We start from the raw sequence: 22,360 nt of genomic DNA, 5'->3' as shown, positions 1-22,360 counted from the left end.
CACAAACACCCATGACAGTTTACTACCGGCAATTTCAGACATCTTATGCTCACGGCCTAAATATAGCAAATGGAGATAGCAGGCAGGTTCCACGGCTACGAGGATGATGGGAGAGTGTGTGTGCCGGAGTGTGTTTGTGTGCACTGCAGAGAAGTTGGGAGTTTGAATTTGTGTTGTGGTATACTCAGGGTGCAGCGTGTGTGTGTGTGTGTGTGTGTGTGTGTGTGTGTGTGTGTGTGTGTGTGTGTGTGTGTGTGTGTGTGTGTGTGTGTGTGTGTTGTCTAGCCAAAGGGACAACTGGAGTCCACAGGCTTTGAAGTTGAGGTGTGATGAGAGGCTGGGGGGCGTGGAGGAGAGAGGAGGAAAACAGAGCTACTGTCTGCTACACTGCGAACACACACATACAGTAATACAACAAATGAGCATGTGTGCGCGCACACACACACGAAAAACATTGTCTATTAAAACATCAGTTACTTCCCTTCGTATCTAAATTTAAGATGACAAACGCACTCTCACTCTCTTCCACTCTTTGCAGCTCACATGGTGCAAGCAGACTTCAGCTGTACCTCAGAGGTTGCCCCCAAATGACCTGGAAGACTTATTATTGGCGCACACACACACACACACACACACACACACACACACAAATCTAAATCATCAGCCCCCTCCTCTCAAACTCCCCCTCTTTCCGGGAGTGTGTGAGACCACAAAGAGCTTTGGTGAGCAGCCCAAAAGCATTTGGCTCTTCAAGACTGGACGACAAGGTGGTGGGAGTGCGCTTGTGTGCTATCATCGAGCTGTGTGTGTGTGTGTGTCTTTGAGTGTGCACGTGTTGCGAGGACATGCGGGGGCAGCTGGTTGAAGCCCACAGAGCCAGAAAGAGAGAGCGAGAATGAAAGAGGGAAAGAGCGAGAGAGGAGTGGGAGCGGCCACCTCTGGCTGTTCCACTGGGCTGGTTTGAATTAGGAACCCCCGCTGGGATCCAAGCCTGTACTTCCTGTCGGGGGGTTTCAGCTCGTGTGTGTGCACAAGGGGTGGGAGGGATTGGAGGGAAAGATGGACGAAAAAGGGAGTGAGGGGTGGAGGCCCGCCGCTTGCCGGCAGCTGCCCATCCGTTTGTGGGGACTCTCCCTACAATGAAGTCCAGATGCATCAAAAAAAATCCCCCTGCCGCCTACTCCTTTCCTCTGTGACCTTGCAGAGGGCTTGATTGTGCTTGGAGCGTGTCCGAGTGTAAAGCTGTAAAAGTGAGGGCGCAGCTGCCTGCGACCTGTGCGCGACCCTGACAAGACGAGACACACCAGAGCTAAAGAAAGATCAGGCTTCGGCTCTTCTCTGATAGCTATCTGATAAACCGAGAGTTTCACTCCAGTTTGATTTCAAATTTAGTTTTTGGTTCCTCAGAAACTGCCTATGTAGATGTTTCAATAACTCATAGCAATGAGGTAACTGCTCTGTGGGTGATCTGCTTCGTATAGCAAAATCTTTAAGAAAATGGCTGTAGCAGAAGCAGTGATAAAAGCCCAGAAATCTGCCTGAACTGTCATCACCTCTTTAACCAGGCTGGAACAAAACACAGCCCCCTAGAGGCCGAGGCGTCATAGTAAAACTCCTCAGCAGGCCACGTGTGAGTGAGTGTATGTCAGAGTCAGCTTGCCTTTGATTCGGAGTCCTCCATCGTCCTCGTCTGATTCGCTGTCGGACTGAAACAGATCCTTAAACTCCTTCTTGTCCTCCACCTTCTTCTCCTGAATCTTCTTACGTTTGATGTCAGGGAGGTCCAGGTCCTCCATCTTCACAGGAAAACAAAAACAGCAGGGTAAACACACAAACCTGCTTGCACTGATGATGATTGCACATTTCCTGGCAGTGGAGCAAATGATGTATTATCTTATCTTAAGATCATAAAATAATTGTTCTGCCAGTAAAAAAATCATCCACAATATAGCATGACTATTTCAAGATTTATGTAACAGAGCAACTCTTGTGGGTTACACTGACTATCATAAAGAAGAACCCAGAAGTGATTCACGATGACTGAGTGGGATCACACAAATGTTTTGGATTTTTTTTCAGTTGGATAGTTACCCTGTCTTTGCCAGAGATCTCCAACTGGATCTCCTTCTCTCTCAGCTTCTTCCACTGGCTGTAGTACCTGCTGAGGGGGGTCCCCTCCTCCTGGATCTGCTTCTCCCAGGCCGCCTGAGTAGAGGACATGTTCATTTATTCTGTTTAAGAATGAGCATCTTGATGAACATGAATATCTATTGTGGTCGTTATTTTTGCAGAATCTGGTAAGAGGAGCTTCTCGGCAGATTCACTGTGTGTGTTTACATGGACATAACTTGTCCATGACTTTTTCTAGTTATGATAATACATGGCAGAGGTACCCAAACTTTTTCCCTTGGAGGGCCAAACCTGAAAAGTATTGAGGTGCCACAGGCTAAAATCAAACACCTGCATATATACATACTGCACTGTAGTGCACTGAGACAGACAGCCTTTTTTTATTCTGCTTTTTAAAATGTTTCTTTATCCCCCAGTGTTTATGTATTTGTGCGACCTCTGTGCTATTTGCATTATATCTGAATTTTGTTTTGTGATCTATTGTTTCTGAAAAGGACTTTGTAATCTTGTTAAGTAAAGTGCCGTATAAATAATGTTTATTATTATTTGCACTGGCGTCGTGATATTCACAAAGACAAGCCTATACTGTACATTTACTACCATTTGAAAAATTAACTGTTTATTTTCTCTCTGCTCTGATCGCCAACACCTGACCGCTCTGAGCACATCCACTGTTCCTTCTCTCTTTCTGTCTAAACCACACACGCATGCTTCTCATCTATGGTTATACCTGTAAGCAGCTACTCTTATCACATAGTCCTCTGCACCAACAGTGTCCCTACCATCGTGTAGGACAGGCTGACAGTGGATGAAGATATGTAGCCACTTTCATTACCGAAAGACAAAACTCCAGGTCGCATAAATCAGTTTTGAAAACAGAAAGCGGAATCATAAATGCACTCATTCAGGTTCCAAAATGATCTTACTACATGTGGCTTTCCACCACAACTTTACATCAACTGACAAGGAGAAAGAGACGGACAGACAAGACAGCAATAAGAGTCAGAAGATGAGGAAAAGACAGACTGAAGGTGCCTGAAAGAGGAGACCGGCAGATTTCCTCCAGCCCCTAAAGGTCTTTGTGGATGATATTGATTAGACCCAATCACATTATCTGACCAACAAATCCAATAGAGCGAACAGACCGCGGCCTCCTGCGCCTGCTAGCCTAACACATTTACCACAATTTGCCATGCGGCTATTAAGATGGGTGACGTGCACAAACACAAAAGACAGAATAAGAAAATGAAACTAGAAAAGCTACTTCTGAATTCAGCATCGACTCAGACAAACAAAATGATTCAGGCAGCAGAGAAAGACAAGAGACGTCAGAGTGCGACCTGGATGGAGGCAGGGCATCATTAATTAGGCTAGCTCTCAGTTTGGGTGACATGTCAGCAGGGGGCTGGTGGCCAGAGGGGGGCCGTGGCCTTTTCAATAGCAGCAGCAAGGCTGTCCTCTCTCCTTCGCCTGCGGTGACACCTACTGCTGCCACCATGCCAGGGAGTGGATGCCATGGCGACAGCCTCCGCTGAGCAGAAAGCTGTGGCGGCAGGAGCTGGCGCTGCCACGGTGCCGCGCTGTCTGTCTGCTGTACTCTGTTAAAACACACTCTTCCACATGTGTACACACACACATTTTCTCATCATCTAAATTACACAAAGACCGTTCTCTTTAATTTCATTTTTAAATGCTCTTAAATATTAATCCGCAGAACATGTCAAGAGGCTCGGCAGCGAAGCCACATGAAAGCATGTTTGTGCCGACAGGTAGCGTACAGAGAGAGCGAGTCAACACCAAGCACACACTAATGGCTGCTCATTAAGGAAGCGAGAAGCGCCTCTGGTTCAAAAGCCCATAAGAGCTTCCAATAACCACAGGGTCATTCTTAACCAGGCTGAGAGTTTATACAGCGAACTGGCCTCCATTATCAGCCGCTGACTGCAGGGCTCCACAGTCAGGACGGTTCGATGGCCTGCAGCCACGAGTTTAGCTGGACACAAGCCCGAAAGAGAAGTTTTTACTGAAAAGTTGTCTCTGCCACACTACTGGAGCACACTGCTCTCTTTACGCTGCTTCTTGAGAACGTCGAGATAAGACGAGAGAAACAGGGAAGTGAAGTACTATGGAGCTGGCATGACTTATTACAGTGACAGAAATAAAAACACTAATATCATGTTGTATTGTAGTGGAAGAAACTGCTATGTTTAGACAAACTTGCACTGATATTAAAGAACTCCAAGTCAAGCGGGCTGAGCTAAGCATCGATCAAACCCACCACAGCAGCCGACACAATCTCGCCAAAACTGGCAAGGTGACAACAGACAACTCCTCATTAGGTCTGATTTATGTATTAGCATGAGGGATTAATGGACAGACATCATGGCATAATTCATTTATAATCTGAGTTTTGTTGACTGTTTTATAATTCTGTTGCTGTGAATACATTCGTGTTACATTTATTATCAGGTTTGAGGTCTCAACTGTAAATAAAATAATAAAATTTACTCAAGGACTAAAATTCCAAATTAAATGGTTCAGAGCTGAGTGTTTAATTAGAAATCAATTAGACTGTTTCTTCTAACCAAAGTGCTAAGGAAAAACAGAATGCAGTGCAGAGTAAATGACCGGTGCTCACCTGATGAACACCATGTCTAACACAATGCTGCTGTAGCATTTCACCAGTCTGGGTCTCTGTGGAGTGGGTTCTGTGTGATTTTACCTGATTTAACACATGCTGAAACATACCAGGTTCACTGAAGCCCTTTAAATGCATAAAGTACATTACATGTAGTACGAGGGCTAATAAGGTGAACAGCTTGCAGTAAATGATGATAAAATTACTTGTCACGGTGTAATAAAACTGTTTCTACTTTCAATAAGTAGAAAGAGCAACAAACTGATTAACCTACATGACAACAGTAAATCATAAAACATATTGTTGCATGACACAATAATTATTATTCATCAGGCCGATGATTTGTTTTTAATCATTCCTATAATTTTATTGCATTATGACTCGCTAGATATTAATAATGCTTGAGCAAACAACACAAAATTGACTTCCATAATCATCAAACAGGTGAATCCATACAGGTTTTACAAATCAGTTAAAAAAAGACCTTTAAATAATACCGCCTGATTTCAGTCTTCTTTAATCTATATATGACTGTACTGCTGTCATTTATTGTTATGTTTATGCTTTTAATGACTTAACAAAAAGTAATTAGTTAAGAATCGCTACCGGGTGGTCAAAGTTTTACGGCAGCTTTCCATTTACAGGGCTTGAAATCCCTTTTTCCTGTGTACATGTGCTGGTGCATGTAACTTTAATCGGACATTGCACCTTACTTTTTTGTTTTACTGGCAGCAATTTTTTTTCACTACATCATTTGGTGTATTTGTCTTTCTTGGCATTTTTGCCACAGCCAGATCCAACCAAAATGATAATAATGTACAGTGAAACTACTTAAAAGGTAACACCTTGAGCTGCTTCTCAGCAAATCTAAATTGGAAAAATTTGGTTTTGTTTAATCATGTTGAGATTTTTTTGGCAAATTCTAATTAAACAATTTACAACGATGTAAATATTACTGAGTATGGACCATTACACTTCATTTAGGAACTTCTCCTGATAACAACAGCTTTCAATGTTTCAATGTTCAATGTGGCACTAGAAGTTATTAGAAACATGACGTTTCATAAAAATATTTCTAAATATTTATATGTCCTGTGTTTCCTGTATAGTGACAGATTTTGATATTATATTTGGGTCACTGGCTCACAATACATGAAAGTTATTAAAAAACCCAACATTAAAATATTTATGTAAAATCAATGAACTGCAGATTTATTATGGATGTAAGTGTGCTACATGAGAACAATTATGCAGATTATTTCATTCTAAATTTCACTAATATTGGCAATTCAGCATGAAGTTTTTGGAAAAAAAAAAAAAATACAAAACAAAAAACGTAGTTCTTGTGTTATTTAAAAAGAAATACATTGATGATCCCTCAATAGTTAAATGGAGCGCCAAGAGGTGAGCAAACCGTCATCCGACTGCCAACATCACCAGAAACTGCATAAAGACACTGCTCGCTCCGGAATTAATGTCTGTCCAATATCCCTCTTTAAAGTAACTTCATAGCAGTGCGGCAGGCGCAACTTGCTTGATCGCAGTGTTTTACGCTGTGCAGTGCTGCTCTGTCTCGTCTGTCAGTGAACCTCTTTTGCAGAGCAATATTTTCGGTTAATGTGCTTTTCACTGTGTGAGAAAATGGACGTGCATAGACTGTGGCATCAGAGCATGTGAAAAGTATCAATTGTGTGAGTCTTTTGGCCAATGTGTGAGAGTCGGCGGCTCTACCAAGTCACATGCACATCAATAGAGCTGAGAATTATGTGCACAGCTCAAGTTTTCTGTGCACTAACATAACTTCTGAGCCCCGAATTTATAACAACTTCTACATTTTGAACCTATTTATTATTTTATACCATTTTCGTATTACATTTTATAGTACATATTCTTATATTGTTATTATTTTGGCTCACTTTTATAATTGCATTTTGATGGAACAGCACCTGCCCGCATTTAAAACTTATTATCAAATTTTTCAAAAGCCGTCTTAAAGTTTCACATCAACGTAATATCGTGAAACAAAGGGGAAAAGTGACTTGAAATACAAATGAAGGGAAGAGGTAAAATGAGGACTCTGGAAAGGCAGCCAGCAAAATCAGGACAAGACAGTTTTCCCCTGCCCTCCCTCCGTCTTTCACACACTCACCACAGCGGTAGCATCGGCCACTCCGAAGGCGGCCTTCTGTCTCCGTCCTGTGATGTGGCTGCTGTTCTCCTGTACCTTTTCCAGCAGCTGGCGCACCGGCTTGCAGTAATTGGCCACTTTGCATTCCTTTAGGAATGCTTTCAGCTGCAGGGACATGGAGGGGGAGTGTGAGAAAGGAGGAAAAAATCATCCCATCCACCCATACGGTGCGTTCAGGCAGAGCTGGGGAGGGTTTGTGGTCGTATTCCCTGAGGGGAGCAGATTCAGCCTGGCAGATCCCGAACCAGATCCTGAATCATCTATTTAGGCGGGTTTCACACTCTGGGAATGATGTGTCACTGCTTCCTTGTTAGTTTAAATTGAATCAACGTCATTCTGTATCACCTGTGTGAGAGTGTGTAAACTTGTTGATTAAGACAATTCACTTCCTAGAGCTATGCCGCATTTCCACTGCATGGTATGGTTTAACTCTACTTTTGCTGATGGAAGACAAAAAAGTAGAGTAGTGCTGTATCATGCAGAGGATATGCGACCATAGATCACTTAGCTCATTCCAGGATCAGTTTAAAAAGCCGTGTTACCTGAATGATAGTGGGCAGGGCGAGCTCTGGGAAGCCGATGGAGCTGGCTTGAGTGTGGAAGTATTCCAGTATCAGGTCATACAGCTGGTCAATCAGCCCATCCTGAGATACAAAACAACAGCATGACTGATGAGCAATTTTTAACATTAACACAGGTGTGTAAAACTTTAGTTTGTCATGAGACTCTTTGCTGTGTAACTACATTCAGTGCAAAATCAGAGACCAAAACACATTAAGACTGTTATCTGAATTAGCATCTCACTTATTACAAAAGATTTATGACTGACAGCCTGGCCTATTTCAGGCCTCTGAATCTCTGCCCACATCTCAGATATGTTTGGTGTGTTCACTGATGAGCTTTCTCTTCTGGTTCAATATAAAGTCATTGCTGAACAGGGTTCGGCTTAGGAAAAATATACACAAGTAATTATATTGTCTTAGGTAAAAGTACTCAGAAACTTGATTAGATGCTATTTATTACACAGATGTATGACGTTCGGACAGTTATCCTCAACAGGAAATAACAAATGTAAAGTTCATGTTAGTTGTCATTAAAGTGGCATATCTGAAAAAAAACGATCCAGACAAATTTTGTGCTTTTAAGTACTGTTTCATCTCCTCAAAAAAAAAAAAAGAAAAAAAAAAAAAGTTTCACGCATGGATCACAGTTGAAAGCCATTCTGAAACTTCTGAAAGAAGAGCGGCCGCTATCGGCTATAATGGCCGCTTTTCCATCATAAGACAGTGCATCTGTGCACAGTGGAATCCAGAGGTTACCAAAACCTCAAACAAGAGGCTTTGACACACTGCATCGTGTATTTGTGTGTGTACTGGTTGTCTTATCGCTCACTATTGGACAATTACTGTCGAATAATCACTGTGTTGTTTGTGGTCTCAGCTGAATACATGTTATTTATAACTAAATGTATCAGTAAAAGTGGCGCAGTGTGCATTCCAATGTAATGAAATATAAATACATACAATTTATTGCAAATGTACTTGAGTAACTGTACAAAGTAGTCAGCAAACCAACTCCTCTTAGAAGTATGACTTCAAAAATGATTCAGATAATATTTACTCAGAGTAAATATAACATGGTATTACCCACCACTGCTTAACAGTGACTAAAAGTGGTACTTATAATAATTGCACAAACACTAGTAGATTAGGAAAGAAAAAAAGGGCCAAGTAATCATTCCTGCAGAAATGTACCTTGTAACCCTAGCGCTGCCAACAGATACAATTTCTGCCCCACCCTGTTTTTTGATTGTATGTAACACTGTTTGAATTAAATATTCAAGTCATCCAGTCTGTGAGTTTCCTAAAAGTGTTACGTAGCAGATAAAGATAAAGCCAGATTTGGAAAAAAAATGGCATTCATGCCTATAAGCGGCAGAGGCTAAAATGTACCCCTATGTATTGATTTATTTGCGTGCACTTTAAAAAACTTTCATTGCTGGAGTAAGTGAACACATCATCTACAGTACTACTAGACACAGTTGCCTCTCTTTGTGAATAAACACTTTTTTAGCCTGTATACTATTAAGTACTCAGGTTTAGTGAGATCAGAGCTCGTTGAGTCAGGTCTGCGTGTGTCTACGAGGCAGAGGTTCGTGGCAGCTGCCCAGGTGACAGCAGTGAAAACAGCCCTAGCGAGCGGAGTGCAGGGGATAATCCCAGAGGGCCGTGCTGCAATCCTCTTGGCTGCAGGAATGAGTGTGGTGACAGAGGGCCAGTTTCAGCGCTGCCCTCAATCCCCTTATGTACACACGCAGGCTAACACGCAGTGTAAGGGAGCGACGTGAAAATGACATTAACTAAGAACCGCTCATCAGATCAGCTGCTGCTCCCTCTCAGTGCAAGAAAGATCAGAAGCACTCACACAAACAGGACAACAAAAAACTCCACCCAAACTGCCGAAAAAACTGTCTGTACGTCTGCCCTCACAGAAGGTGGATCGCAGTATTACGTTAATTTATTTATTTCACTTATCTTAAGTACTTTATATATATTTTATGTCCTTTATTTGGGGTTTTACTGGGTTTATTTCTTTTGTTGTTTATGGCCTTTTTATTTGTATTATTTCATCCTGATATTTTGCATCCTGCCTTATTTCTTCTCTTGTTTGAATTTGATCCTATCTCTACCCTTTTTCTGTCTCGCTTGTGTTCAGAGAGACTGTTGGGCTATCTGTTTAAATATTGTATATTGATATATTATTACTTACCTTATAGGCTTTCTCCATTAGGTTGACTTTACCAAGCTTCAGAATGACGGCAAAGTTGATGGGTTTCTTGCTCATTCGGCCCGGTTTCTTGTTGAAGTCCACCTGGTGAAAAATCTATAAAGGAAAGGCAAAAACAAGTGTTCAACTCAGACTGAAATGCTACATTTTATTGGTACAATAGTGAAATTCATGCTTTCTTCAGAGAACAGAACAGTGCACAGATTCAGCACCCAAAACAAGTTCAAAGCATATGGACAACATGTGAACTGATAACCTTTGTTTACTTTCGTGTTTATTGTTCTAGATTGTTATCGTTTCCCATCATTCTTTTGGTTTGCATTTTGAAAATAAAGTAGTTTTTAGGTGACTCTCATTATTGACCTGCTTTCTAATAATCCGATCAAGACACACCTCATACTCAAGGAATCTATAAAGAAAAAGTCCAGCGTGTGGCCTACAAAAGATCCAAACCAGTCAGTAAATAATTAACCCTTTAACTATAAACCTGTGCATTAAAACTTAAATAAGGCTCCTGTTTGGGATCAGCTTTACTGGCTGCTTCTTGTATGTGTAGTTCTAAGTATGTGTGCAGATACATGGAATTTCAATCAGTTTTTTTGTGCTCTTAATGGGCCTCATTCACAAATAGTGCATACGCACAAATCTGTGCCTAAATCGTGTGTACTTACGATTTACGCACAAATCTGTGACTTATCAATATTTACTTACCTGAATTTGTTTGTACTTTGTGAACAAATGTAGAACTGCCTAAGACCATGCATACACACAAATGATGAACATTCGGCTGTCTTAGAAAATGTGAACAAACACCTTTTAACTAAATGCAGAGCATATTAAAACCACATTCATTAAAAATGGCTTTAATAGACACAATATCTAAAACCATTAATTTAATAATTTACCAATAAAGGCATTTATTTCATCCTCATCAGTTATTGTCATAATTAAAATATTCCACAATAAAACCAAGTGTCCTAGGCCTAGCTTACAGTGTGTATATGAGACTTGAATGTACCTGTTACCATGGCTACTCCCACCAATTTTAGTGCCATGATCATTATTATTATAACTATTATTATTAACAGGGCTATAAATTTCAGATCTGCCTCCGAGCAGGTGTTTAGATGACGAATCTAACCGTGGTAGAAGAGACGGCAGCCTCTGCATTTCTACACACATTTTTAGTGAGTGAGGCCCAATGTACAAACACAAAATAGGCACAAAGCTAAAAACAAGGACAACAAAACTGAATAAGGTAAACATAAACGCCCGGCTACAACGTACAGATTTATACGGTGGCTTCAGAAAAGAAAACAGTAATAAATATAAACAGAAAGTGACACTGTTCTGCATTTTGAATTTACTTTTTGGACAACAGGCAGTGATGTGATTGTCTATGAATATCTTCACAGATCAATTTAGCAAAAATGATCTGCGAAGCTGCAGAAAACAGTGAGCCATTTCAGACAGACATCATTCTATACAATATAACAGGCAGAGAAGCAAGTGAGCATGAAAATGATGTTCAAATGTTTTCCTACAAAATACAGAAAAAGGGGTTTCAATGCAAGTTATGCAATGTTATCTTGCCTATCATAGCTAACCTCTACTGCGTGTGCAGCATGACATGGTTGGTGTCCTCCTCGTTCTACTCGACACGATGTGAATGAGCGAGCAAGCAAACATTAGACTGTTTCATGGTTTCCCAATGAAGATTTCCTTTCCTGCTCTGTGCGTCAGCAAAGAGGCAGTGCCACATGTGGCTTGTTTGAAAAGCGACACTATTTTCGCAAGGCTTTTTTTAGAGCAAAAGCAAGCCGTCGCTTGGTCAAGGTTCAATAAGCTCTCTGAATGTTGTTGTTGCTTGTTGTATATCTGGACACTTTTCATACAACATCTGCCAGATTTCGCTCACTCACTGCCTTTTATTAGATTGAATACGGATTCATTTCTTACACTGCAGTGTAACTTTTGTTTTTGCATTTTATGCCTGTCTTGGTAAATTTTTCTAGCTTTTTATTTTCAATTTTCTAGCTCTTTAAGTTTTAATTGCATTTAAATGCTCCTTTATAATGTTTTTCGCACTATGTCTGCACTACTTTTGTTTTATGTAGATAACTTTGAATTGGAGCTGAAATGTGCTATATATATATAAACTTGCCTTGCCTCGCTGTATATGAGGAAGAGGTGTTAACCTAACCCTGTTCTTAAATTACCTTTTTTGCAAGTACTCAGTAATAATCTAATGTGAGTACCGAAATTACCTAAGGTGCCCATCCTGAATGTACAATGCTCAGATTATCTTTTACAGATATTTACATGTTTACCGTGTGTACTTAAACTACAAAAATATATAATTAACGGGTAAATATATAAAATATAAAAAATGGGTAAAACCAAAAATGTTATAGACTTGTGGAAGGAAATTGTTCTTGTGTCTGTTCATATTTGCGAACAGTGCTCTGTAGCTCCTCACTGTTTAAAGTTAACTTCTACATTTGATAAATCTACTTTTTTCCTCTCACTTTTTTCATTAGTTCAACATAAGGAATCCAGGTGAACAACCACAGCCACAGTATACAGTAATATTACATCAGCTTTATGCTGATAGAGTTCTTCATTTATAACAATTATTATTCTGCACAGTTCGTTTTACATACTGCAGTGCTACTGTGATGACACATTTCTATCTTAGTCTGTGAAAGTACATTCTAGCCAGCATGTGGGCTATTTGTCTACAAGCTTTAGCTTTCACATCTGCCCACAATGCGCAAGTGAATTTCTGTCTTGTATTTGTGTATCAAGCTATTTCTGACTCCCCGTATCTCTGTGCATTTGTGTGTGTGTGTGTGTGTGTGTGTGGTCGTTACTGTGCTCAGTGTGCGAAGCAGAGCAACGCTCCTGGCCGGTGCTGTCTGTACAAACATAGGATGTGGTGGCGGTCTGCGGGGGAGCCAGGGGGAAGTGGGAAGGCATGGGCCAACCCTGGTGCATACACACACACACACACACACACACACACACACACACACACACACACTCACACACACACACACACACACACACACACACACACACACACAAACAGCTAGTGAAGCAGGAAGCTCCAAATCATACACCCCCCTCAGAGATGCAAGAACACACACAGGCACAGACACACAGGAGGAAGGGGCTGCTTCTGCTGCTCTAATTAAAACAGTAGCAGCGTACCTCAGCCTGCCTTTGACAGTGCTTTAACAAGGGGAACAGTAAAGGAGAAAAAACACAGGAAATATTGTGCGTCACAAATAAACATGGTTTGCTGTTGAGGGGTTCAGGGAGGGGGCTCTGAGTGTGCGCACAGGGAAAAAGAGGTGGAGAGTGGGCCATGAGCAGAGAGGATGTGGTCTGCACAGTGCGTTGGGACCAGAGTGTGAACCACTACCGAGCCTTTATCGCTTTGGTCAAACTGCTGCATGCGCGCACACACTCATGCATGCACGCTTACAAAACAAATATACACAACAGGCGTGCAGTGACCGATCAGAGCGGGCCGAGCTAGCCGCTGTCGCCAGCACGGTGCTCTATTCGAGCACACCATAACACCACCTCGCGACATGCACAAACACTTGCACTCATTTGCACAAAAAAGACACACAGACTGCACATTAACGTGCTTCACACCTGACCCAGAGAAAATGCTGTCAGTTGGTGACCTGTGATTGGTCTGATAACAAAAGGGGTTTCTCTCTCTCTCTCTCTCACGCACACACAAACACTCCTATCCTTTGGCGTGTTTCCTCCCAAGCTCCTTCAGTTGTGGCCGTTGAGACCAAAATGCATTTCATATACCGCTGATGTTTTCCACAGCAAACCACCGACGGAACATTTCATCACATCTACCTTTTCATTGTTTCCGTTTGTGACAAAGACAACCAACTGACTGTTGTTTGTTCTGCATACTTTTAACTATTTGAGGCGTTTCAGTTCAGTGTACACGTAAGAGAAACAATTAAAAGTGCTGAAAACTTCACACAAGCTGCACTGATCCTGTCAGATCCACATTTTTCCGCTGTGAATGCTGGTTACTGGAGATGACATGAAGTCTTACCTCTAAGAGGAAAGGCAGGATGGGGACAAATGTGTTGGTGCTGCTGGACAGCAGGATGAGGGCTCTGCAACAGTGCATCCTCAGAGGGTAATATCTGGCTGTGGGCACCAGTCTGTTCAGTGAGAGAAAAAGTGGTCAATGTCTCCCCCTGCTGTTGGCAAAATGTACACTGACAAAGTGGTTTCACACAAACAAGTCATATAATTGCACACCGCATATAAAATACATGGAAGGATGCCGCAAAACTTTCTCTACCACAATTTAAGAAAGTGACAATTATTTACAACTTATGGTGTGTGACACCACTATCGTTATCTGTGAATCAAAAAAATAGGTAACTACATATAGCTTTATCCAATAATTATTTTTTTAAATATACTGTATGCATAGAAATTCTTACTTTTTTTGCAACGCTGTTATCAAAGAGCAGTAGGGCTGCAACAATTGATTTATTAATTGCTCGCTATTAAATAAATCTGCAATTAATTAGACAGGCAATTACATCATTTGAGTAATTTTTAAAGGAGAAAGAAGGTTAAACTTCTCGAATTCCAGCTTCTTAAATGTTAATATATTTCTGGTATCTTTACTCCTTTATGACAGTAAGCTGAATTTCTTTAGGTTGTGGACAAAACAAGGCATCTGAGGACATTGTCTAAGGCTTTGGGAAACACTGACATTTTTCACCATTTTCTGACATTTTATAGCCCAAACAACTAATTATTCAAGAAAATGACAAACAGATTAAGCAAAGATGAAAATAATTGGTAGTTGCAGCCCTAAATAGTAAAAACACAGACATGTACTGTAGGCAGGGTATTTCACAGTTGAACAACAAAACTTAAAAATAATTTATAACAGACAAATAAAATCATCATTATTTGAGGGGGTACATAACAGCAGCAGTATTGCGATATTTTGTGTGATATAACTGTATTGATACATGGACGCCAAGAATCCATTTAATTTATTACATAAATTATTATTGAAAATAAAAAATAAACTTTTAGAAGCCTACTTGTGTGATAATTAATATTTAAAAGTAATATTTTTTAGTCCACTTGAAACATTTTGCTGCAATAAAAACTGACTAAAGTAAGAAACTATCTTTAAAACTTTTTCTTAATGAAAAACAGATGTTGATCATTTTTCCCTCAATAATATTGTATCACGACTAAACTATCACGATAATATTGTATAGCTGGATCTCTGGTGACTTCCACCACAAATGATTACATTATTTTCACTTTACCTTGAGCACTTTTCACTGCATTATATACTATACATCATGCATTTATTTTTGTGCATCATCAAATTCATGACAAAACTTAATGCTGACATATCCATCTGTGTTTAAGAAATGATAAAAAAGGCTTGTACGTTCATAATTGGTATTTGAGGTGGTGGGACTGTATTCATAAGAAGTCTGTGGAGAAACATGATGCACGATTAAAATCCTTGTAACAGGAGCTACTTGGTGAGCGGATCTTTCGTTTCAACACTTCATATCCGTCGATGTTTAACATTATTCGCTCCCACCCTCCGTGCCTGTATGTTCAGCAACACTGCAATCCTCAGTGCATAATCTCGCCTTATTTATCACTTTTTGCCAGCAGCCATTCTGTCACTCAAACAGTATTGTCACAGCAGGAGACCCTTTATTCTCAGTTCTGCGCTGTTCATTTGCTGCTGAGAGCTTTATGCTGATGTGTAAAGCTCGTGTTGATATAAAGTTCGGGACAAAAGAGGTGTTGATGGTGGCGTGTTACTTCAGGTCATGCTGAGCCAATGAAGTAATGAATCTGGGAGATTCAGATCCATAGATCCGTGAGTTCAAGGTTTATCAGATGCCAAAACACTGCACAGATATTTTTTAGCCCTTTTGGGAGGATTTTTGCAAGATCAAAATACATTTTTTCATGTCATTATGACTAATGACTGCTGATTTTCCAATATTGCGGGTGCTGATATTTTGTTCAGAGCTGAAACGAGTGGCTGAGGTATCTATGACCGACAATAAAATCAATCTGCAACTGTTTTGATAATTAATTTTTACGCGAAAACACTAAAAATATTTTTCTCTTGCCTTACGTTGTATTAAATCAATTATCTTCTGACACAATTACTTAATTAGACTAGAAAAATATCAAAAGTTGTAAATACCTTGCAAACCTATGAAAATCTTGTGGCCCTGAAATAATTTTAGTTGCAACAAATACAGAACTCTTGACCAGAAATGGCTACAGCAAATAGGTGACTGCTTCAATTGAAACACTCTAAAATGGATTATTTAGTCAGACAGTTTAAAGGTCCAGTGCGTAGGATTTAGCGGCAGCCATGAAGTTGCAGATTGCAACCAACTGAAACTTCTCCCGTGTGCCAAGCATTTAGGAGAACTACAGTGGCCTACAAAAAAATGCAAATGGCCACATCTAGAGCTTTTTTTTTTTTTTTTTTCTTCTGAGCTGCTGTGGAAACAACATGACGGCCTTTTCGGAAGAGGAGCTGCTCTTTTACACCCACAACATCATAGTTATGAATAATATATTCCATTTCTACCAATGTATTCCCAAATACTTCAGACTGGACCTTTGAAATTACTTCAAATAATAAAAGAATATAAATTTACTCACTTGATGGTGCCGAGTATGACTTGGCAGAGTGGATAGATGAGAGGCTGGAGGACATCGCTGGGGTGCAAGGTGCTGAGGACTCGACACCAGAGGTACAGACAGTGGATATACTGCCAATTATAAACCGACTGGTACGTTTCCTACAGAACACACACAAGGACAGTCGTCGACACATTAGGAGGTGCATAAAAAGGCTGTGAACCTCAATAACAACTGAACTCTGTGTGTTCATTCAATAACTGGCTCCTTTTTGCAATGTGTTGTCCTAAAAACAATAACAATCAATAAGGATGTAACGATTCACGCAATTCACGATTCAATACGATTCATGTTACTGGGTTCACGATACGATTTTCTCACGATTTTTTTAATACAAAATGAAATTACAGAAAAATTATTATTGAAAAATATTCTATCAATATTTCAAAATATTGCATTTCTCTTCTACATCAAATTTAAGAATCCTTTATTATTTCTGAGGTCAGGTATGAATGCAAAACACAAAGAATGCCTTTCTGGGCGTTCACAATGTCCCCCGCTGTTAAAAAAAACACTTTCATTTGGGACGGGGTGGCTGATGTGGAAAGGTTTGTTTTTGCTCGAGGGGAAAGCAGAGAGGGCGAGTTTGAAGAAATGAGCTGGCCATTTGCCACTCGTGGGTGATAAAGCTGGGCTCTCTGTTTGGCTCTTGTACTCGTTAGGGTGAGCGGGGATGCAAATGTGCTTGTCAGTGTGGTTTGGCCATGTAGTCGTCGCTATCGAGTAACGTGTGTAGGTGGTGCCTGAGCTCCTCACTGTGATGCCGGCTCACATGCTGCATCATTTTAGTTGTACTATTTGTGTAGTTCAACACCCTCTTTCAATATTTGCAGTTTTGGTCTTTTCTGTTATCTTCTCGCCTTTATTAGTTTCTGACTTGATGAAGCTCAAATCCTGCCACACTTCGATTTGAAACCGGAGGGTGCATCCTCTATTTCAATATCGCCTGTCAGAGAGCCTTTGCTTCGTCTTATTTACGGTGGCGAGCTGTCTCTACTCTCGTACATGACTTAGGACGTTGAACACGAAGTGTCGTAGCATGTCAAGCAAGTGTAGTCAATAGTAGCGTACACCCTCTGCAGTTAAAAAAAAGTATCACAGTTCATTTTTCATCTTACAGATTTGAATCTCACATATTTTTTTAATCGATTTTTAACTGCCTCTCAATTCATCGTTACATCTCTTCAAAGTTTTTAATGGCACAAAGCAGACCATCTCCCTGAGCACGTACACACAGTCAAAAACCAACCTTTTTCTTCATGGTCATGGCATTTCTGAGGTGGATGGCCAGCTGTCGGATGTAGATAAAAGCGTGCTGGTAAGTGGCCTGTGTGTCCAGGGAGTACATCTCTGTTAGAGTTCGCTGCATGAAGTTGATCATGGGCAGCGCGTTGGGGGATGTGAACTTACAGTTCTGTACATAGGAAATGTACATTTGCTGCAAAGAGAAAGAAAAGCAACAATTATAGCAACAATGGGACAAAGGAAAATGCTGAAAAGAAATGGAACTCTCATTCTGACAGTCTTTCATGGAACTGCCCTCAGCAATTTGTTGTCCATTTTACATCCAGGATTGCTTTGAGACTTTCTCTCCCTGTATTAGTCTGCTTTTGCCTCACCTTGATAATGGGGTTCAGATATGTTTCCTGCTTGTGTCTGCAGATTTTGTTGAGGGCCAAGAATGCCAGAACCCGACTTGTCTCCTCTCCTGTGCTCCACTGCTTCATCAGTTGCTGCACAAAAAGACATTAGCAAAAATACATTAAAAACTCTCTTGCAGGGTACAATGAAGCATGACATTTCACTGCATCCGACAGTCTTACCTTAACAAGATGACGACACTGTTTGGGTAGACAAAGGTAGTAAGGTACGAGCTGGTTGGCGTGCCGCAGGACAGCGCTGATGACTGTGGCCTCTGTTAGACAGGACAACAGCTGAAGGTGGGAGAGAGAGACAAAAGAGATATTTGAGGAAAACTGAGGTTAAGGATGCAAAAGTACAAGAGGAAGAAAATATCAAGGCATGTAAAGCTCTGTTATTAACTAATGAAAAAAATGCATTTCATCGACTGTACCTTGTCCTGTCTGCCTCAAAAATACAAGAGGCAGAACTCAAAAGGGAAAAAGCACAAACTGATAGATACAGGACCAATTTTCTGGCAGTGTCAGAAACTTCTCGCCCACTGAAAATACTCGATTTGGTTCATGCAACAATTTGGGCTTTAGCCTTTAACAACAGAAGTTCCAAATCTCGATACTTTCGTTGCCATCTTAATGTATATTACCCTTGTACTTCACCTTTGAGCATTTGTTTTCGTCAGGTTCGCACAAGCTGCGTGATAGAAACGCCACCTACTCGCTCAGTGCAAATTCTCCTTGAGAACCTGCTCGCTTCAGACATGGAATCAATCAGACACTAAACAGGCTCTGACCAGGTTTGCTGGAGAGACAAAGTCTGATTAATGTCTGATTCCAACTGATTTAGACGTTTGCATTCTTATATACAGCACAGCTCATCCAGGTAACGTCGAGATAATTTCAGATTTGCAGCGCATGTGTAAAAAGGGGCTTGAAGTGAGAGACTTGAAGTTAACAGTGAAACAAACCTGAACTACTCCACTGAGATACATCTTGATGTCGATCTGATTCTTCTGCCACTTTGGACTAGATGAAGGGAGAACTAGCCTGAAAACATAACAGAGGAAACAAGAGTGAGGAGTGAACAAACTGACCACAACTACATAAACACTATCATGTCAAATCCACTTCATACTTTTTTGGGTCTTTATCTGGCTTCAGGTTGAGCGTCCTCTGCAGGGCGCCATGAATATCTCTGATACAAAACAGGACCAAGGCGTTGAACACTGCAGACAGTACAGGAAAAGACACATTTATGCATGAACCAATACGTAAATCGTAATTCCTGCGCACGCAAGAAAACCTGATTTGACAATTTATTCACAGCTTACATAAAAAATAAATAAATAAATAAATAAAAAAAAGCTGAACATGGAGCACAGATATTTATGCACATTTGTGGAGTGTAGGATGTTGTATTGTATCCTTCAGTACAATTCTATCAATTGTATGTGCCTTTTGGGTGACAATGTCACTCTCAAAATTTAGCAGCTGATCAAGCATATATATACCGGCTATATCAACTGTTGAATGGTGTGCAGGCTTCGCGCACCACAGGCGTATGCTGGTGTCAAAATGATGCGACCCAAGTATATGCTGACCTGTAAGACCTAAAAAAAATCTGATCTGAGAGTCAGGCTGGGTGTCAAACACCAATACTTTTTGGTAATGACCATAATGCGTCTGTTTTACCGTCTCTGATATCTGCCAAGACCAGAAAGCTGGCATCAAATATAAGCTCAGATTTATTTATTTTAAAACAAAGAGCTCCCAAATCAAATCAAAATGTTGCAGAGTCTTGACTGAATTTCATTTAAAGCAATTTCTTTTTAGATTATTCTGGCAATATATCATCTAAGTGATGATGCTGTATTTTTTACATCGAATAAACATATCAAACGTGATATTTTACCTGAACTGTCCGCCACTTTGTATCGACACTGAGCCGCTCCTTCACCCTTGGTTGTAGCCACGGCGGCCTTGAACGCTTGGGTGACTTCTCTAAAGAGACGAGGTGTGGGTTCCTTCTTCATGGCAGCTTTCCAGTCTTCGATCATTTTGTCTGTGACTTTGATAGCCTCCACTGCTTTCTTGGATTTCTTTGAACCTTTTTGACCCTCCTCATCATCTTCAGCATCATCGTCATCAGAGCCCGCCTCCTAAATGCAAAACACACCACTATGAAGATCTCTATTTTCACAAGAAAAAAAAAAAAGTAACCGTGAACTCACACACCAGCAGCCAGCCTACCTCCAGTGCAGATGGTAATCTATGATACTTTTTCTCCTCCTCATCCTCAGAGCTGTCTGTGTCGTCAAAGTTTAGGAGTGTTTGGTCGTTTGCTTGCAGAAACTTGTAGAACTCTGGATCCTTGCTCTTTAACCTGGACAGCTGCTCCTTATGCTCAGTGGCTTTGCCTTTCTTCCGATCATCTCTGTAAAGGAGAAAAAACATCACAAGAGAGTTTATTGTCTTTCCTTGAGGCGTTTTGGTGCTAATTATAACCATCACGACAATGATACTGTATGAATGCAATGCTAAGGACTCACGTATTGGAGGCTGCAGACTTGAGGTCTGTCTTCTTGTTCTTTTTGAGTCCATTTTGTTTTTTAGTTTCTTCTTCTGATTCACCTTCAGAGTCAAAACCTGACAGCAGGAACTCATCCACACTGAGGTCTTCTAATTTCCTAAAAGTAGAAAGAAAAAACAAACAAACAGCTGAACATGAAATAAGTTGCTAAAAACTCCAGCACAAAAGACTAACTATTCTCATTAGAGTGCCAGCTGGAGGTCCTGGGTTAACACAGTGGCAAACCATTTTCACAATAATTGTCCCTGCGGGGCTACATTTTGGAGAGTGTCCACTGTGTCCTGGAAGCAGTCTTTAACATTAAAATTGCTTTCAAATATTAAAATTGTGTATATCTGTTATCTAAAACCGCTTCACTGTGCAAAGTGAGACAAATACTTGTTGAGGATGCTGTTAGTGGAATGCCAAAAGGCTTTGACCAACCAAAAATCATTGTATTGACAAGGGGCGTGTAATTTGTAAACTGGTGCTTGACCCCCCAATTTATGTAGCAGCTTAACTTTAACAATTTAATTTTGTTTGGAAATGTACCAGACTGGAATGACAATTTACAGATATAACTTAGTGGCTCCACAATACCCTCAATTACCTTCTTCACAAGAGTCATATCATTGTCATCCCAATCAGCAGATGACTTGTTACTGCATTTGTTGACAATATCTATTATTTCATTTTTTCCTACACCTTAATTTACTTAAAATACATACACAATGGAGAGGATTATACATAAACTAAGAACACAAATTGATATGTTAATAAAAACTGGCCCATGTGTTTTATATTTTATAATATATATTTTCCTCCAATTGCAGGGTCATTATAAGATTAGAATGTGTATTTATATACGGGTACAAATACCTATATACGTGTGTGTGTGTGTGTGTGTGTGTGTGTGTGTGTGTGTTTGAGCACTTTAAAAGAAAACGTAATAAAGAGTCTGTAAAATAATGTGTTGGACAACATGTGGGGGTATGTTTGTACGTTTCCAGTTTCCAGCGTCAATTCAAGCGTTTTGTCGATGAACTGTCAGCCTTGCACTTAACCGGGTGCAAAAGTCCCCTTTAATATTACCGAATAATCCATTTCTAAGAAGAATAACTTTACATATACTTGTTGTTTGATGCAACAAAGTTAGCTGCTCTCAAGAACCGCAAACTCTATGCTAGCGTTAACAGCATGGTAAGCTAGCACACGATCGCACACAATATTCACTAAAACGCGTTTCTGAAACCCCGCAAACACACCGACTGCGTTGCCAACACTCTCACTCACAAGAATACAACGATTATTATCATTAACACACGTAATACACATAAAAAAGTAAAGACAATGCCCACATGCCTTTTCTGTTTGCCTGCCATGTTGGATCCCAAAAACGTGACACTATCAAACCCCAATACCCACAATGCCTCGGTGCATCGGGACTGGATTGGTTTTATGTTTCATGGGTGCTATACCGTAAACTGGTTTGCGAATCTAATTAAAGAAGCACTATTTTTTTCAATTAAACACTGTTGGGTGCTGTTCATTTGATTTTGATTACACACATGAGCATTCAAACGTGTCATTTCTCAAGTTTAACCGAAACTGAAATACTGAAAGAAAAACTGTCGACGAGCACGACA

The 22,360-nt window shown here is 40.4% G+C and overlaps 1 protein-coding gene across 2 annotated transcripts; it reads right to left on the bottom strand.

Moving 5' to 3' along the window:
• Positions 1 to 1,601: 1,601 nt before the first annotated feature.
• noc2l (NOC2-like nucleolar associated transcriptional repressor) lies at positions 1,602 to 22,136 on the bottom strand. Of its 2 annotated transcripts, XM_042491740.1 has the most exons (16): positions 22,077 to 22,136; positions 20,695 to 20,832; positions 20,396 to 20,579; positions 20,058 to 20,304; positions 19,281 to 19,371; positions 19,114 to 19,192; positions 18,332 to 18,442; positions 18,128 to 18,241; positions 17,758 to 17,946; positions 16,470 to 16,609; positions 13,837 to 13,948; positions 9,726 to 9,839; positions 7,499 to 7,600; positions 6,918 to 7,061; positions 2,092 to 2,205; positions 1,602 to 1,796 (listed from the first exon to the last, which is right to left on the bottom strand). In XM_042491740.1, exons 1-16 carry the CDS (start codon positions 22,094 to 22,096, stop codon positions 1,617 to 1,619), a joined length of 2,079 nt encoding a protein of 692 aa, XP_042347674.1. In that variant the 5' UTR covers positions 22,097 to 22,136; the 3' UTR covers positions 1,602 to 1,616. The 2 variants fall into 2 exon arrangements, with proteins under 2 accessions (XP_042347674.1, XP_042347675.1); XM_042491741.1 differs by lacking the exons at positions 1,602 to 1,796; positions 2,092 to 2,205; positions 6,918 to 7,061 and adding an exon at positions 7,095 to 7,301 and having other exon boundaries at positions 22,077 to 22,134.
• Positions 22,137 to 22,360: the final 224 nt, after the last annotated feature.

Source organism: Plectropomus leopardus, chromosome 8, assembly GCF_008729295.1.
Source record: "Plectropomus leopardus isolate mb chromosome 8, YSFRI_Pleo_2.0, whole genome shotgun sequence".
In the NCBI taxonomy this organism is placed as follows: Eukaryota; Metazoa; Chordata; class Actinopteri; order Perciformes; family Serranidae; genus Plectropomus; species Plectropomus leopardus.
The sequence above is the reverse complement of the archived record's forward strand: the minus strand, read 5'-3'. Positions and strand labels throughout refer to the sequence as shown.

What these genes read in the sequence shown, in the direction of transcription:
- noc2l (XM_042491740.1), bottom strand. Translation starts at nt 22,096, where the DNA reads ATGGCAGGCAAACAGAAAAG. An exon ending in ATGGCAGGCAAACAGAAAAG is followed by an intron (nt 20,833 to 22,076) that starts GCATGTGGGCAT and finishes TTCTACTTTTAG; the next exon opens with GAAATTAGAAGACCTCAGTG. An exon ending in CAAAGTGGCGGACAGTTCAG is followed by an intron (nt 19,372 to 20,057) that starts GTAAAATATCAC and finishes TACTGTCTGCAG; the next exon opens with TGTTCAACGCCTTGGTCCTG.